At 48.2% G+C, this 18,881-nt stretch overlaps 1 protein-coding gene across 2 annotated transcripts in view; it reads left to right on the top strand.

Annotated features, from left to right (window-relative positions):
- Nucleotides 1–3,012: 3,012 nt before the first annotated feature.
- Ppn (proteoglycan-like sulfated glycoprotein papilin) overlaps nt 3,013–18,881 on the top strand; it is a 176,605-nt gene continuing 160,736 nt past the window's right edge. For both annotated transcript variants that reach the window (XM_084582840.1, XM_084582839.1), the window contains exon 1: nt 3,013–3,199. In XM_084582840.1, coding sequence (XP_084438966.1) covers nt 3,195–3,199 — 5 coding nt within the window. In that variant the 5' untranslated portion in view covers nt 3,013–3,194. The remainder of the gene's footprint in view (nt 3,200–18,881) is intronic.

The following is an 18,881-nucleotide window of genomic DNA, read 5'->3' as shown; positions in this document are numbered from 1 at the left end:
ACGAAGCTCTGCCTAGAGCGGATCCTTTTCCTTTTCTTGTGGGCCAGAGTTTCGCACAAGGGCAAAAGGCCTGTGGTGAAGCTGCCTAGGGGTGGGGGAGGCCTCGGCATCCCTGACCAGTGCATCGTAGCCTCGGCCTTGCACGTCAAGTGGATCCAAGTGGCTCTGAGCGCAGACATGCCTCTCATTCGAAGCCTGAGTTCATACTTTCTGAGCACTCGACTCCGCCTCTTCGCCGAGAGCATGTATTCTCATTCAGTGCCACGTTCGGACTCTCAATTGCCCTTAGAAGAGGTCTTCGCATTGCCCCTGCACAAACTAAACATTTAGCTTATAAGACTTCTATTAGACCGCTACTAGATTCGCTAACACGTTTGGCTTCCTCTATAACATTTCAAGGCTTGAAAGAATACAGCGTAAATCCCTAAGGTATACATTCATAGCAAATGCAAGGGGACGGATTCCCCAACCGAGCTAGCTGTAATATCCGGCCTCGAAACGCTATCAGCAAGAGCAAAGTTCGCGCGATTAAAATTAATCTATCAGCTACTACGTAACGCCTTTAATATCGACTTATACAAGTATGTTTTATTATCACATAAACTAGACTTAAGAAACCAACACGCGTGCACGCTAACCATACATTCAGGTCACAGTTATGCATTTAAGCATTCTCTCTTCCAGCTGGCAACAAGCGAATGAAATAATCTGCACGTGTCTGTTACCAACGTTGATTCATTTTAAAGTTTTTGTTCCAAACTCCAATGCACAGTTCGAGCAGAAATTTCGGTTGCAAATTTCGCTTTATTTTTTTTTCGTTCTCTTGTTTAACGCAGTCCGCGGCCTGTTATCCGATTGTTTCCTTTTTCTGAACTTGTATGTGTTCTTTAACTGTGAGTGGCTTGTGCGAATTCAATAACACATTTGCAGTTTTGTTGTGCTGTACGAATTGCCTAATACTGCATTTCTGTAGAGCTGCTTTGACTCTTTTCATCACCTTTTGTTCGACGTTATAATGAATGTATTGCTCATCTGCTATGGTATTAACGAGAGGCTGGCAGTATTACAAATAAATAAATAAATAAATAAATAAATAAATAAATAAATAAATAAATAAATAAATAAATAAATAAATAAATAAATAAATAAATAAATAAATAAATAAATAAATAAATAAATAAATAAATAAATAAATAAATAAATAAATACGAATGTAGATTGCGAACATCTTAATTCTTTATATGTCCTTACCATTTGAAACTCTTAGTATTATATTCTGATAATTCAGAGCGTTTAAAACTCAGAATGACATTGAACGAGCCGCTTACCTAAACAAAGAAAAGCTACTTTTTGAGGTTTTCTTGCGACCAATCTGTAGCTAAGATCTGTACCGAGTATTCGGAGTGTTGCACGTCGGGGGAAGGAGAAGTAAAGTTTATTGCCCGGCAGCGCCGGTATGCCGTGAATTCGTAGTGTAGCTGTTCATAAAGATCGACAACAGATTGGCATTCGTTTGCCAGCCACAAATACATCGATGAACTATCATGTTCAAGGCACTTATTGGCAAACAAAATCAACTCGTCAGCAAAGAAATCAACAGCACGGTAAATCTTAGGGATGCCGCTAACAATCTCTCGTCTCTCTTTGTTGCCACCGATATAGCGTTCAAGAATCTAGACGCTCCTAGCCTCTAGCATCTCAGCCACGTAGTCCGACACAGCTTCGGCCCGAGCCAGCATATTGGTAAAATCCAGCGTTTTAACAAGTTAGTGCATTCCAGCCATGCAGCAGTCACGGCCGCTAAATCGGGTCACAGCTGCACTTCTCCGTTCAGTTAAGTACTCAAAAATAGCGGCCTGCTTTTGCTAATGAATGGCGCGCGGCGGGTAGTAGTGTTGCTCGTTTCATTCTTTCCCGACAGATGGCGGCACCAGTCTTATTGATATGAGAACTTGCGCGCAACGAAGACCCCACAAGAGGGCAACACATGCATGAACGAACACATGCCTCCCGCCATAGAGTTAATACAAAGACTATGCCTCCCGCTTTATGCACTTATAGTGCACTAGTCACACTGAGCCAGGTGCATTGCGGTTTTCCTGTTTCGGGCTGTCATTGCAGGCGATACTAATTCTTGAATTGTTCCATAAGATATCTGGAAAACAGCTACGAAAACTAAGTGCTTGTGAACAGAACGCGCAATTTGTGATCATAAAACCTGTTTGCAGACTGGTCAGATAATACATTCTGTTTGTGGTATTTATCATGATGTCCATGCAGTAGTCGTACGTGTCAAAGCGAATTACTAGTTGTTCGGAGAAAATCGAGGAATAAGTGTGCTGGAAAGTTCATTCCGTACATAGCAGACCTCTATTCTCCTCTACGTTGGCGGTGCGCACAAGGATCTTTTGTTGTTGTTGTTGTTGCTGTACAAACGATATTGCTATGATGTGAGACGACCAACAAAGTGTCAACAAACTTTCACAGAAGATAACGCGAAAGCGGTGAGTGGACGCTGGTAGTTCCCGGAGAAATTCTTGGACACTTGAATAAACCGCTCTATTTCTTCTGTCTGTGTACCTGTAGGTAGCGCTAGCAAGCAGCTATGCATAACAATACTTATGCATGTGACCATCTGGCAAAAGAGCCTTCTTTTATTTAAGAAGCATTGCTCCTTAATATTTATTTTTATTTTTAACAAACAAGGCTTAAAAAAAAAGGAAAGTTTGTTTCCCAGGTCCGTATATATTTATCATTCAGCACAATCCGTATTCCATCCTTACATCATTTAAGCAGATAACCTGATGAAACGAGATAAGAATGTCACAACTCGCTAATAGCTTTGGTAAACATAGTAAACATCCTCTTTCATGGCACTAATATAACTAGAGAGATTAAAGTAGTCACTTCTAGGCCAGCGACGTCAGCAGCAGCGTGTCTTACGGTGCCCTCTAGTTGCGGTTCCCGCAGCCGGCCGCGGGTAAGATAAATGCGTACAAACCACGCCGCGGCTGAACGGAACCGGCTGAAGGGCCGAAGGCTCAGCAACGGCACGAACGACGCCGCAGCACAGAAGGCATTGACGAAGGCGGCGGGGAAGGCTCGGCGGCAGCGCGGGATACCTTGGCGTTCCATGTGCTCGGCGGTCTGACCGTGATCTGCTTCGCGACGCTGCCACGGGAGATACCTGTCCCATGAGGTGAGATCGTTCGCGCATGTGACGCCTTACGGGCTGTTATTTTTATTTTTGTGTACTTCTTGTTTATTGTCACCCTGTTTGGGTCCAATACCGATATGCGTCTTCGCTGGTGAAATGCGGGCTCCGCGCGGTCATTTATTTATTTATTTTTAATCAACGCGTGACTGGCATATCTGCCTTGCCGGCGCTCTAGGGCACGAGAGGAGTGCTATGTGGTCCCTGAACACATCACTTTATATTTACCCATTACTATGTAACCATTCCCATGTTAAGGCAAACGGAGCAAGTTTTTCAGTGAAATTAAGATAACGCCTTCCGCACTGGAGAATAGGAAACAATATCTGTCCAAGTGAAAGAGCACTTGCGTCTGCTACCGGTTCACACATACCATGACTATCAGTTTCAAATATGCACCGCGTAAAAAATGGTAAAGAAAAAAGCGTACTCTGTTTACTTGTGTCCGCACCGATAGTTAGCCAACCTTACTCTCTCTCTCTAGCTGGATTTGTTTTGAATTACAGTGGTAGAAGCAGAGGAAATATATGAAAATACTGCATAAAAATTGTTTTCTCTAGCTCCGTTAAACAACTGCGCAACTTTGTCGACCGTAATTGACTTTTTGTTTTACTTCGGTCCTAATTACGGTGATAGTTGCTACATTTTTTTTATGTTTTTCTTATTTGTTAACCAAGAATATCCGCTGCTCTTGTTTTGGCGTTACCGAGTAGCTTGTTAGCGCGCTTTCTTTATCTGCTTGATAACCTTTAAATGGGTTCCAATATCTTTTTTTTTTTTTGTAGGTTATAGAGCTGAGTGCATTTGCTCCATGACGCATCATGCAGGGCAAGCTTTACCGCTGGCTGTATAAGTGTTAGACGTGCTGATTTTAGGATGCTTCCCTCTATTTTTAAGGTAGTATGCGCACCTCACGAGTCAAATCTAATTAAGACCTTTTGCCTTTTGGCATTTGTGCCGAGCAAACAATGTGAGGCTGAATGCGCGATGTTATAAAACTTTAAGCGTCACGCTTTTCTCTGCCAGTAGGAACATTGTAATCAAATATAACAGTTCGTCGTTACGTCATAGATGCGCTTCTGTTCTGTGTCTGTAAACAGCAATAGTTTCTCATTCCAGTTCACCATAGATATGTACTTCCAGCAGCTTGATGCTAGCTTTGCCTGAATCAAAATGCTGCTCTGAATAGGCCCTTGAACTGCTACATAGGCAAGTCTGACCCTAAGTGGCTATGGTTTGACGCATTTATATAATGATTCTGTACCAACAGCGAACAAGCATAAATTGGCGACCCCCATGTTAGTATTTTTGGTTTTGTTTTATCTTCTTTCGTCCGAAAGGTCACTCCGACAGATCAGTCGGCGTTTTTGTTGAATTGTGTACCTCGAAACGTTAAGCTTCTACTGCAAAAGCGCATATCTCCCGATCGTCTGCAACGACTCAAAGCAGGTGACCGCGCGACGTCCTGAGGGTCTTCGCGGATTGAAGGGGGGAGGGGGGGGGGGGGGGCAACGAGAAGGCATCTATGAGGACCTGTATATATTGCTTTGTGCGTTTCTCCTTTTATCTCGGCCGCTGTCTTCGGTTGTCCTGTCACCATGCAGACGACAGCAGGAGGAGGAAAGCAGACGCCGCGGAAGAAAGATGTCGTCTGCTCCGTTCTTGGGGCGGGGGGCGGCGATCGGAGGGTGACGCTTGTTACCCCCGCGGGCGGTTCTGGGTTCCGTTTGTTTTTTCCTGATGAAGAGCTTTCTTTCGTTGGGAGTGGTGCGCGGGGAAGTCATTTTTGCGGGGGTGGCTGAGAAGAATGAAGTTGGGGGGTGCTACATTGCTGTTTTGCCATGCCGCACGACAACGTCTGTGTATGCTCTGGCTCTGGGGCGTCCGGTTCTGCCGTTTCGTCTGTTTTGTTTAGTTTTGAAAACTATGAAAAGGAAACAGTGCGAGCTAACGAGCTGTAAACGTATCCGCAAAGCTCGCCTAAGAAGAATTTGCGCAATATTTGGCGGCCTGGAGCCGCATTCTATAACGATTCCTTTCCGGAGTGATAATTTCGGCCTTCTGCATATGAGTAGTTGCGACTTGCGATTACATGTCTGGCAGCTAAGTAGTGGCAAAGGCTTGCTCCGCGGAATAAGAGGCAGGGCACCGAATCGGTATTAAGAATTGGTAGTGAAAATAATCGAGACAATATACGAGTCCTCATCTAATTTGAATATAGAGTTTAATTGGCATTCCAAGATATGGTAAATAATAAGGAAAACCATGTTTACTGGCAGAACACACTATTTCGGCCTTGACACATGCAACAAGGTGAACGAATTAAACTGCGCTTAAAATTAAAATGCCCTTTAGTGTTTCTAGTTCGCCCGTTGACGTTAATTCAACCTAGTCGTCTAATTTAGGGACGTTGTAGAGAAAAAATAAAATTGGTACTGCATTTCTTCTTCATGTGGACTGCGCTGCTTTATGTGTGTATCTAATACTGGTTACCGCGGTAGCACGCAACGGATTCGGTATTGTCTGCGGTCCGTGACTTGCCGCGATGTCTTCATTAGAGGACCTTCGCCAGCTGAGCACTGGGATCTGGGTTGGAATCCCTGCCCATGCAGTCGCATCTCAAAGCTGAAAAGGACATGCTGAGCGATGCTGAGCGATGCTGAACGATGCTGAACAATGCCCACGTGCTGAACGATGTCAGCGCGCGTTGAAAACTACCAGGTGACCCAAATTCATTCGGAACACTATACGGCGGGATTAATGGTCCGTGTGCAGATTTTTGGTGCCGGACTCCACTTACCATCCCAGCTCCAACCTTCACCTATTATTTAACTACTCAGTTTCTTGCCTCATTTTTCCTAGCCGTCCAGAAGCACTAGACCAATTTGCTTCGGAGCAAACTGTTTGTTTGTTTATTATTCTTTATTTGCTCTACGATTTCGCACTATTGAACAGCATGCACGTAGCCACACACAGCTATCGCAGTCCCGTACACAGAACCACGCCATTTTCCTGTTTGAACAAAGTCACCCACGGCTATTCAGTCTTCGCGGCTTGTCGATGAACATCAGGTCGTTAGCGCTGCTGCTTGCCTCTGTTGAACAGCCATCTTGCTTCAATTTTCTCTCTCTCTTGTTTGCTCACCTGACTTCTCGTTCTCCCGCATAGTCTCCACTGGCATTTCTGGCTGACCGGCCGCTCGCTAATCTTCTCTAGATGAACGGCTCGGCGGACTCCATCGCAGCCCACCACTATACAGAAGATACGTGGTCAGTTTCTTTCCCCGTGTTATCGGACTGTTTCTTTCTTTGCCTCTTTTATTTTTCATTTGGTAAACATTCTACGTGTTGTCTTCCTAACTGTGCACTCACCGTACGCCGGCAAGGAGGCCTGTGCCCCAAGTACGCTACACTGACCCCGCCCACATGCCTGGCCCGCCACCTCTCTTTTGGGGAGAAAACACAAGTGGGGCCTGCGAAGATCGCCTACTTCTCTCCGCTTCCTCTCCGTAGTCGTGAGAGGAAAGGAAAAAATATTAAACAGAAAAAGATGCAGAAAGAAAAACTGACCGTGCGGCGGGTGATGGCTGTAATGATCGAGACCTCCTCGATTTTACGCACACCTCCTTTGCTTCTTCTACTCACCTTTATTTTTTTATATTTTTTTCTTTTACGTTGGTGCATTTTGAGTCCTCGTTTAAATGCTACAACGAAGTGGCCAATCCTGTGGCGGCGGCAGCGGCAAATGAAGGAAACATGAAGAACGCGCCGAAATCTTCGGTGGGGAAAGCGCTGGAAAAGGTTGAGGGGGTAAGGGGGAAGGAAGAACTGAATGGAGGAGAACCCTCGAGGTAGAAAAATGGTGGAAGATTAAGCAAAAAGAAAAATCTTCTCTCAACGAAGACGCCTGCAGAAGATAGCACCATCCAGGGGTAGCCCACGCAGACATAGAAGGAGGTGAGAGCGTAACAGAGCGGCTTCTATAGCATTTTGTTTTTGCTCGTTGTCTGTTTTGCAGCGTGCACTGCATTTCTTAAATTGACGTTTAAAGGGGTCTTTCGAGACAACAGATGAGGCAAATAAATCCGAGAATGCAGCTGTTTGCTTCATTTCAAGTCACGCAACGCTCCGCAGGTGCTCGTGAGTGAGGAACAGGCCATCGGAGACAAAACATTTAGCATCGGTTCCTTTCAGAACACTTAGTCAGAGTTCAGAGACCCTCGTTATAGATCTTCGCGATCAAACGTGATGGTCATTGATCGTAGAATATACAAGTTAATATTGTGAAATAACAATAATGAGTGAACGTTTTTATTAAACACTATCATCACAGCAACGTGTCGTCGCAGCTTGGCGCATGGAGCATCACTACCTCATCGATTTATGGGCAGTTTTTGGCTGAAGCTGTGACTAGAGATACTAGTTCCTCTAGTTAGCTGGCGAGGTTTGTCGTTGCGTGATTGTTTGGAAACATAAATCAATAACTTTCTGGAAAACAGACATCAATAATTATATCGTGGGGCAACAAACTACACGAGAGACCCCGCAAGGTCCTATATGTTCTCGCGCGATGTTTCCACTGCGGCGTTACTCGGGTGTTTCACCTCAATTTGTGCAAAGCCGCTCCGTAGAACTTTCACCACCTACGTTTTAAAGATTGCCCAGCAGGTTTCAGGTCGCAGGGACGGCTAAAGAAAAGGACAGTTGAGGTGAGGCGGTGGAGAAAAACGGACCTGCGGAGAAGAGGACAAAGAGGAAGAAAGGGAGCAGAAGAACAGAATGTTGAACAAGAGCAAAAACAGAACACCAAACAAAAAATAATAAAAAAAGCAAATGGGAGGAGAAAGGGAGAAGCTCAAGACTTGTAGGAAGGAGAGAGGGTCAACCTTTCTCGCTCGCTGCGAAGAAGCTCCCGCCTGCGTTCCTGAATGACCCCTTTCCATGCCTTCCCTCTCTTCTCACCCTCTGTTCGTCGCGTGCGGTGACTGAGCGCACGCGAGTCCCTTTCTCCTTCGACCCGCATTCCACGCGGTGCATTCTTTTGAGCCCTTCTTTTCCTTCTTCCACTTTTCCCTTCTCTTCATTCCTACCTTCCTTCATTTTTCTTTTCTCCCAGCCGTCCCTCTGCAGGTAGTTATCGTGGGAGGTCCGCCGAAGAGGTTGTCGATGGTTGTAGCCACCTCGGTTCTTCTCTCGGTTTCCCTTTCCTCTCGAGTGTGACGGTTACGTGTGTGGCCTTCGCCCCCACTCTTTTCCCTTCCACCTCTCCGGCGAGCAGCTCTACATTCCCGTATCCCGCAACCCTTCCCACTGCCTAGTTCCGCGTGCGCAGCAGCTTTCGAAGCATAATTAAGACATTGTGTACTTACAAAAATGGACAGTAATGAACGATGTACGGTGAGACAGGAGCGGAGTGATGATGTACAGTCTTTGTCAAAAGTATATGGCCCAAGAGGTTAGCTTCTAAGCACTGCAACACAGCTGCTGGCAGCAGTACTGTAATCTGAATGTAAGCTAGAGAAGAATGAGGGTGAGATTTGTCATCTACGGGATTTCGAACGTTAGATTTGCTTTACGAGCCAAGTTACTAAGCTTAGAGCGAAAATCCTTGGGCCATATACTTTTGACAAAGACTGTACGTTTGTTCACTCGTGGCGTCTCCGTGGCGCTGTAGAGAAACTTGTGCGTGATGAGTCTCGAAAGGAGCCAGCCGAATTTGCTGCGCGTTTTTCCGGCCGTGAGATGGGAATTTGACAGCCTCACTTCTTGACTCGTATAGTACGTACGCCAGCCGCGGTGGGTTAGCGCTCGTAGCGTTTGCTACACATGGCAGTGTCGCATAGCAAGCTATGCCTATGTCGCGCGCCGTTTTCCGGACCCGTGCACAGCCGGGGAGCGGTCCTTTTTTTCTTTTGCACGGCGTCGCTGTGCTTTCCCCTTCTTCTTTGGGGGGTATTCACGATGTACGCCGTTCGGAAAATGGTTAACGGCTGTGAAGGAGGCGAGCTGTTGAAAGCTCGCGTCCCAACCGGTTAACGCCTGAGGGCTTGGGGGCGACGGCTGAGAGCACGGACGGAGCTTTGTGTTTTGTGCCGTCTGCGTCCTTGCGGCCCATGTGTTTTTGGTTTACCTTTTGTGTGTTTGGGTGCCAGGCGGAGATGCGCCGCGTCTTCTAGAAATTCACGCGGTGCTCGCCAGGAAACAACCTCGCGGGCACCGGCGTCCTATTGGTTTCTCAGCTGTAAAGAAAGTCGTCTCATTGGCTCCGATAAGCGCATTTCCGCCTGGTAACAAACACTGCCTGGAGAATCCTGAAGAACGTTGACAGAGGGGTTTTGGCGGCAAGTAAGGGAGGACGGCGACCATCCGAGCTGCTGCTCGGGACCCCTGCTCGGAAGATGTCGCGTTGGCGGACTGATGTGTTGTTAATTTGAATTAGTTGTTTATTTGGTACTACTGGATTCGCTTTAATTATTGTTTGAGTTCTTCTTTATTAAATTCAGTTAACTTGTGTTATCAAACGAAATCGCCTGGTCCCTTTCTTCAATGCGGCGGAGCCGTCGTGCCGTCAAGAAAGTTCAACGTGCGAACACTTCGTTACAAGTGGTGGAAGGTGCGTGGTAACGACGACCCCGCTCTACCGGAGATGCGCCCCCATCTCAGGAGTGATCCGGACATGCAGGCGACAGCTGACTTCGCTACGATGACGAGCTCTCAACAGAGGATGTCCATCCCCCCTCCTGTTTTTAAGGGAACCCCTGAGGAGTCCGTGGCGGAATGGCTGACCTGCTACGAGCACGTATCATCGTTGAACGCTTGGAACGACGACACAAAGGTGAAATTTTTGTACCTTGCCCTTGATGGCGATGCGAAGAGGTGGCACACCACACAGCTGCTTACCGGTGCGCCGATTTCGTGGGGTGACTGGGCGGCGAAGCTCAAGACCTGCTTCAGCAGCCGCCACGCGACGGAAATCGCTCACCTTCGGCTGCAGAATCGAATCCACCTGCCGTCGGAGACTCCGGAGCAATATTTTTATGATGTGCTGCAGCTGTGCGCCAGGGTCGACCGCAAAATGCCGGAAGAAGACAAATTGCGTCATCTGCTGCGGGGCCTGCAACCGGCGACAATGGAGAAGATGATAATATCCGATCCGTCCAGCTGCGCCGACTTCCTGCAGACACTGCAACGCCTCAGTCGGGCCGCGCTGATGGGTTTCACTTCCCGGGTGCTGCCGGCCACCGCAGCAAACACCACCTACCTGGCAACGGGACCCTGTGTTTGTAGTTCGGACATCTTGCCAACAGCTGGCAGCGCTAACAACGAGCCTCGTCCGTTGACTGTGCCGGGATCTGGGCAGCACCACCTACTTCCCACCTACACTGCTGCCTCCCATGGTCAACAACAAAGGCTCGCAGGTGAGCAAGATTTCAAGGCGATCGCCGCCTCTCTAGAATCATTATCCGGACGTCTAAAGACAATGGAAGAAGAAATTTTTCGTAGGCGCGCGCCATTGCCCCAGAGAACCTCGCGTGACGACGACGGACGGCCGCGATGCCACTACTGTAACCGAAGCGGTCACATAGCTCGGAATTGTCGCCAGCGATGGAGAGACGAGGACCGCGAACAGAGAAATGCGCGCGACGAGCAGGCTCCCAATCCGGGAAACGGGAACGGCCGGGCTTAGGTGGTCAGCCTGGCCGATCTGTGAGCGTGATGACCGAAGACCAACTCCTCACGGTCCAAGTCGAGGCAAATAATTTGAAGACCACCCTTCTCATCGACACTGGCGCCTCCGTAAACATCATTTCTTCCAGCTTCGCGGCTAAAATTGCTTCAAAAGTCGAACTAACTGAGGGCACTGCTTTTATCAAAGGAATCAGCGGAGACTTATTAGCACCTGTAGGAGAAACAGAAGTAGTGCTTCAATTCGGATCGACCAGATTCAGCGTAAGATTCATTGTCCTCAAGGACTGCCCTTATGAGTTGATAGGAGGGCTCCCATTTTGCCGGCAGGCAAACCTGCTGATTGACTTCCTCCGTAAACAACTAAAAATAGGGAGTGAAGTGTACCAGCTGCACCTCAATACTAGCTTGCAATCGCAGTCAAATGTGGTCACTGCACGAAGTAAAGACCAAGTTTCCATCGAGCCTCGTACGGAAGCCATTTTAAGGGTACACATACCGAGAGACGGAATTCAGCTTGTCGAGCCAAAGTCAACCCTTAGAAGTGGACTGCAGGTGGCGCGGACCGTCGTGAACGTGGTTGGTGGGATCGGAATCGTCCGTGTTGCAAACCCTACCTTGCTGCCGATAGTGGTACATCGCGACGCGAAGATCGGCTGGGCCACATCACTTCATGAGGCGCAACTCGGACTCGCCGTGCCACACGACCCCACTGCGACAGAGGACTTTGACGTCCAAACTGGGCCACACCTGACGCCATCTGAGAGGGATGAGCTCTTGTCCGTTATTCATGAGTTTCGTCACCTGTTTACCGGCGAGCACAATCCGATTCAGCGCACTCACGTAACGGAGCATACTATAAACACGGGCAGCTCAGCACCCATTTGTCAACATCCGTACCGCCACTCACCCTTCGAGAGGGAGGTCATTAAAGCGCAAGTGGAAGAGATGCTTCGTGACGGAGTGATCAGAGAGTCGCACAGTCCCTGGTCATCGCCCGTCGTTCTCGTGAAAAAGCCGCAGGGAGGTTGGCGTTTCTGCGTTGATTTCCGAAGGGTGAACGCGGTTACCGAGAAAGACGTGCACCCATTACCGCGAATCGATGACATTTTGGATCTGCTGCAGGGTTCTCGATATTTCACGACGCTTGACCTCACTTCAGGCTATTGGCAGGTAGGAATCCGCGAAGAGGACAAGTCGAAGACAGCATTCGCATGCGGCTCCGGTCTGTACGAGTTCAATGTCGTTCCTTTCGGTCTGTGCAATGCTCCCGCGACATTCCAGAGGATGATCAACAAAGTTTTGAGTGGCCTTCTCTGGAGGGTGTGTTTGGCCTATTTGGATGACATTGTCATTTTCTCGAAGACCATGAAAACTCACCTAGAGGACTTGGAAAAGGTGTTAAGCGCTCTTGATGAAGCCAACTTGCGTCTGAAGCCGGAAAAATGCAGCTTCGCGCAACAAGAAATCAGGTATCTCGGGCACGTGCTGACTGGAGAGAACATCAGACCAGATCCAGACAAAATAGCCGCGATCGAAAAGCTCCCAGCGCCAAAAAACAAGAAAGGAGTTCAGAGTTTCCTGGGAATCTGCAATTATTATCGGCGTTTCATCAAGGATTTCTCCCTAATCTCCCGACCTTTGACTAATTTGACAAGAAAGAATGTTTCGTTTGAGTGGGACACGGCATGCGAGGCGGCCATGCAAGCACTCAAAGAGAAGCTGACTACGGCGCCAGTTCTGCGTCAATTCGAGCCAGGCAAGCCCATCGAAATCCATACGGATGCCTGTGACTACGGTCTTGGTGCTGTGCTGGTTCAAAAGGACGAGGGTCGGGAACATGTCATCGCCTACGCCAGCCGTCATCTCAACAAAGCGGAAGCTAATTACAGCACCACAGAAAAGGAATGTCTGGCTGTCGTTTACGCCTGTAGGCAGTTTCGACCTTATATATTCGGCAGTAACTTCACCGTGATCACAGATCAAGCCAGCCTCGCATGGCTGATGAATGTCAAGAATCCGAATGGACGCCTCATGAGATGGTCCCTGCTGTTGCAAGAGTTTGACCTGACTCTCAAACACCGCCCAGGTTTGAAGAACGCAGATGCAGACACCCTTTCTCGCCTGCCACGCGAGCCGGCACCGGTTAGTGAAGATAACTTTGCACCGCTGCTTGTGCTAGGTCGCGTGGATGTAGGCATGAAGCAGAGGGAAGACCCTTGGATGAGGGAAGTGATAAGACACCTGGAGAACCCGGATTCACCCGTTGCCAGAACACTGAAAAAAACGGCACGGTGTTTTCGAATGATCAACGGTGTGTTGCACAGGCGAGCGAAAGGTTTCGAGTCAGACTACGACGCACTGGTTGTACCAAAATGTTTGCGGTCAGAGGTGCTAAGGGGCTGCCACGATGATCTCGCGGCGGGACACCTCGGGGTCAAGCGCACATGGGAGAAGATACGTAGGCGTTACTTCTGGCCTAAGATGTTCGCGCAGGTGTCAAACTACGTGCTGTCTTGCCCTGACTGCCAGACGCGCAAAGCCCCACCGGGCAAACCAATCGGGTTTCTCCAGCCTCTTCCCCCGGTAGGAATGTCTTTTAAACAGGTTGGAATGGACTTTTTGGGACCATTTACGAAGAGTCAATCCGGAAACCGCTACATCCTCGTGATGACTGATTACCACACGAAGTGGGTCGAAGCAGTAGCATGCCCGGCGGCTACAGCTGCTGAGGCCGCGCAGGGCTTTGTGCGAGAGATCGTCCTACGCCACGGGGCACCAGGCCGCATCATTACGGACCGCGGACAACATTTTGTTGCTTCCTTGATTGAGGAAATATTTAAAGCCATGGGTACAGACCACGTGAAAACAACAGCGTACCACCCGCAAACCAATGGCTTGTGCGAACGTTTCAACCGCACGCTTGCCGACATGCTCAGCATGTATGTCTCCTCGCATCATCGGGACTGGGACGAATTCCTGCCTTATGTTCTTTTCGCCTATAATTCGTCGCAACACGAAACGACAGGTTTTTCACCGTTTTTTCTTCTTCACGGACACGAGCCAACACTTCCTGTTGAGGTGGCCCTCGGTATCGCACAAGACGACTGTGACGAATTGGATGCTCACAAGGTGGTGCACCGGCTTCGCCAGGCGCGCCAAGTAGTAGCTCAGCGTGAGAGAGACCGGCAAGAAAAGAACAAAAGGGCATACGACTCCAAACGACGGGATGCTGTTTTCTATCCGGGAGACCTTGTGTACCTGTGGACGCCTTCTCGATCGAAAGGAAAGACCACCAAACTGCTCCACAGATACCACGGGCCGTTCCGTCTGCTCCGGAAGGTATCAGAAAATAACTGGGAGGTCATCGATCGCACCGGCCGAAAGCGGGATGTCGTCAACGCTGAACGTCTGAAACACTACCACCCACGGCTTGCTTCTGATGAGGACGCCGACGACGAGTCAGCAAACGGTGATCGTGGTGATGGTGTGCATGCGTTTGAGCGCTGTGTTCGTGTCTCCGCAAGGCCAAAACGTGTAGCGGCCTCGACCGTGAAAAACAGTGATCGCGGTACCTCTGCTGGAAGTGCGACTGAGACATATTCATACTCCGAATCAACATTTCAGTGTAGACCCACGGGAACTCGCACCAACCCCAAAGGAGTAAGGACCGATTATGACAGTGATACCGAGATGTATTACAGCGCGGACGGAAGTGTTAATTAATCCGCCGTGACTTTGTATATACTCCCGAATGTTTTGTGTTTTGTGTGAATACGTGCAAGTGGACATTTTGAGTGTGCCCTGTAACATTTTTACTGATATGCCAATGTTTTATTGCGTGTAAGTGTTCTTCTCTACCTTCCTGGTTGTAATCTGTTTCACCTGACATTTATATTTTCTCGTTTTTTCGGCATTGCGTATATTTTATTCAATTTTGGTATTGTTGTGTGGTCCTATCCGGTAGACGTAATTTCATTTTTGAACCTTGTACATAGTTATTCATAGCATTTCCTTGCGGTTTATTTGTACGGGCATGATTGTGACCGAGTGGGACACTCTTTTTCATAGGGGGGAGGTGTCGCATAGCAAGCTATGCCTATGTCGCGCGCCGTTTTCCGGACCCGTGCACAGCCGGGGAGCGGTCCTTTTTTTCTTTTGCACGGCGTCGCTGTGCTTTCCCCTTCTTCTTTGGGGGGTATTCACGATGTACGCCGTTCGGAAAATGGTTAACGGCTGTGAAGGAGGCGAGCTGTTGAAAGCTCGCGTCCCAACCGGTTAACGCCTGAGGGCTTGGGGGCGACGGCTGAGAGCACGGACGGAGCTTTGTGTTTTGTGCCGTCTGCGTCCTTGCGGCCCATGTGTTTTTGGTTTACCTTTTGTGTGTTTGGGTGCCAGGCGGAGATGCGCCGCGTCTTCTAGAAATTCACGCGGTGCTCGCCAGGAAACAACCTCGCGGGCACCGGCGTCCTATTGGTTTCTCAGCTGTAAAGAAAGTCGTCTCATTGGCTCCGATAAGCGCATTTCCGCCTGGTAACAAACACTGCCTGGAGAATCCTGAAGAACGTTGACAGAGGGGTTTTGGCGGCAAGTAAGGGAGGACGGCGACCATCCGAGCTGCTGCTCGGGACCCCTGCTCGGAAGATGTCGCGTTGGCGGACTGATGTGTTGTTAATTTGAATTAGTTGTTTATTTGGTACTACTGGATTCGCTTTAATTATTGTTTGAGTTCTTCTTTATTAAATTCAGTTAACTTGTGTTATCAAACGAAATCGCCTGGTCCCTTTCTTCAATGCGGCGGAGCCGTCGTGCCGTCAAGAAAGTTCAACGTGCGAACACTTCGTTACAGCAGGTTCGATTGTATGGCTTCGCCTGCAGAATTTTCATGAAAGGGGAGAATGTAGAAACTCAGTGACGATTGGGGCGCAGTTGAGTACTACATCGTAGGCCTAACTACGTCCACTGGTTCTCCCGTATTCCGCCAGTTAACCCGGTTCTATGCTAGCCGTGGCTGCTCTATATCACAACAGGCTTCCCCACCCCATTCGCCTCCTCTTCTCTTGCCTTCGGCCCCGCCGTGGTGGCGCAGTGGTTACGGCGTTCGACTACTGTTCCCAATGACGCGGGATCGAATCCCGGCCTCGGCGGCAGCTTTCCGATGGAGGCGAAAAGCAAGGCGCCCGTGTGCTGTGCGATGTCAGTGCACGTTAAAGAACCCCAGGTGGTCTAAATTTCCGAAGTCCTCCACTACGGCGTCTCTCATAGCCTGAGTCGCTTTGGGACGTTAAACCCCACAAACCAAACCAAACCAAATCGCTTGCCTTCGGTACCCTAGACGTTCCACCGCTATACAGATTACATTGAGTAAGATCGACTGCCGGCCTATTCGGCACCTTCGCGCTGGAATTGAGAGATAAAAAGTAAGCAACAACTTTGAATTTTGAGAACTCGCGACACAAAACTGGTTGTATACTTGGTTTCAGTTGGAGTGTTTTGGCTGGAGGGAGTGGCGCTACTATTCGGTTATCCGTGGCACTTTGTAACTGCATCTGGAAGAAGGTTATATCCTGGAGAGTTGTCGAATGCTATCGAGTAATAATATCGCTTTCCAGTAGCGGTGGATTCAAGGAGGGGCGGAGGTGATTTTAGAAAAAAAAGAAAGAAATTAGTCTCAACTCGACTTTTTGATGATCACCGCGAAAGAAGTAGGTGGTTCAATGGCCAGCTCCAGGAGTAACCCACAAATCCCCCTCTTTCGAGAAGGCGCCACCTGTGGTTATATGGCTCGGGTAAAGTAAAGGGGGGAGGGGGGGGGGGTTATACGGATACAAGAGTAACTTTTACCTCGGGTGAGTGAGTGATTGAAGCATTTCCTTAAAGGCAGCTTACATCCGTATTGTCTAGAATAAGGGTGACGGCGGTTTCCGCAGGAGACCGGGAAAGCTCATTAAAAACTGCAGAGTCCAGGTCTGGGGTGACCCGTGATTGCAGGCAAGGACAGTGGACGAGCCCAAGGTAGGATAGTGAAGCGACTCGGCTCTTGTATCGTCTAAAAGTTGCATGCAGAGAAAGAAAATATGGAGAGAAGGAGGGGAATAAATGTGTTCATTATTAAGCGCGAGAACAAGTCCAGTACGGTTGCAGAAGTTGTGAGGATAACCATCAGTGGAATTTCAATTCAAGGATTGCTATATCGTTAGCCGTTTTATTAGAGAAGTGAAGAAATCACTTTAATTTTAACGGAGGAGTAAACGCTGGGCAGATCGTTTAACTGTCGTTTACCTGATGAACCACTGCTAGTAGATGGCTCATCTGCGCCGACGCTAGCACACACTGGGAAATGCGATCATACCGACTGTTTCAGCGAATAACTTCAAAAATTCCGAAATATAGTGATTTCAAAACGGCAAATGTGTTTGCACCAGCAAATTCTCGGGCATCGTGGACACCGTTTGTTGCAAAAGCCTTCCAGTTGCACCACTAATGAGCTAAAACCCACTTATTAATCCTTTATCATAGTGCGCGATTAGTCATAATGGTCAGTCCGAAGCTGTAAGAGATGTCATGTCAGTTTTTGAAAGAAAGAAAAATTCATTTTTAAAGCCCTGAGCTCAAGAAAATCCGGGGTATTTTTCAAACGAAACCGAAACTGAGCTCAAAAGACGGGTGTAGAAAGCTCGGTGCAGACGCGTCGTCTGCTGATGACGTCAGCAGTGGCTATGGCGCCAAATTCGAACTGCCTGCTCTACTGTGGTGTGTCACGTGCTTCATTTCGCTCCTTCGGTGTCACACATTACGACCACAGTGTTGGCATTCACTGGGCTATCCTTTGCACCAAGGTGCGTGGCAAAATAATGTACGTGACATGTTGCGATACTGCGTTTGCAGTTTGAACTGAGCGCCGTAACCACTGCACAGGTCACCACCGGACGTCGCCACCATCGGACGTCGTCTTGCGCCCAGTTTCGGTTTCGGACGAATAATGCTTCGTATTTCCTCGCGCTGAAGGGCTTTAGAAAATACACTTTTCTTCGTTTCGAAAGCTCGTATGTCATAGCCTTGTTCGTGGTTTCGAACTCCTCGTTGAGGCTAACCACACAAGTGCGATATTTAAAATAAAAAAAAAAACATTAATTAATGGGTTTTACTTGATTATCCTTGAATGTTATACGTAATTAGCTGAATAGAAAAAGTTATCCCGTATTGTTTCCGCCGCAGTTCAGATTATGTGCAGGCATATATTTCCTGTCTGTGCAACACTCACTAACTTTAGGAATTATACAAAGTATTCGCAAAAACTCCGTACACTCCTTCGTATCCCGGCAAAGACAAATAATGTATTTATTATTTTTTTTCGTTGTACATACTATCATAAACTCTTATCTCCTAAGTGGTTACAGTTGAGAATTTAGCGAGTGAACTCGTAAAGACTCCTGTTCCATTTGTACTTACAGGTTTCTCCCCTTCGTTATATCGTATATTGGTATAGGCACTTCGACAATCCGAAGTTGTCGGAGTTGTACGCGAACAAAATAAAAACACGAGCATGCAACAGTAGGTGGCAGGTGACATGGTCGTGCGCTCATTAGTCGGCTGGTTGTGTGACGTCACAAGAGCACATTACACAGACCTTTCTGATTATATCAGTTGGCGAAAAGTGGCTAGCTTCAGCATGCTTTTTTTGGTTGATGATGATGATTATTATTATGGTGTGGCTTTGCCCTTTGCATTGGGTGGGCACAAAAATGCTCCTAGTAGAAGAATACGTAAGGGCAAGAGGCCTAGCGTGTTCAACAGACAAGTCGGAGCTACTCAGGGTGGCGAAGAAACCTACGAAGGCGAACCTGGAAATCAAGCTCGAAGGCCAAAACATACCGGAAAAAAACGTCATAACGATATTAGGCATGTGGCTGCAGAGTAGCGGAAAGTGCAGCCACACGATCAGCCTACTGCAAAAAACAACCGAACAAGTCAGCAGAATG

This window comes from Amblyomma maculatum, chromosome 10, assembly GCF_055883805.1.
Source record: "Amblyomma maculatum isolate TAMU_Amacu chromosome 10, ASM5588380v1, whole genome shotgun sequence".
Classification (NCBI taxonomy): Eukaryota; Metazoa; Arthropoda; class Arachnida; order Ixodida; family Ixodidae; genus Amblyomma; species Amblyomma maculatum.
Note: the sequence above shows the minus strand (reverse complement) of the source record. Positions and strands in the feature narration are given on the sequence as shown.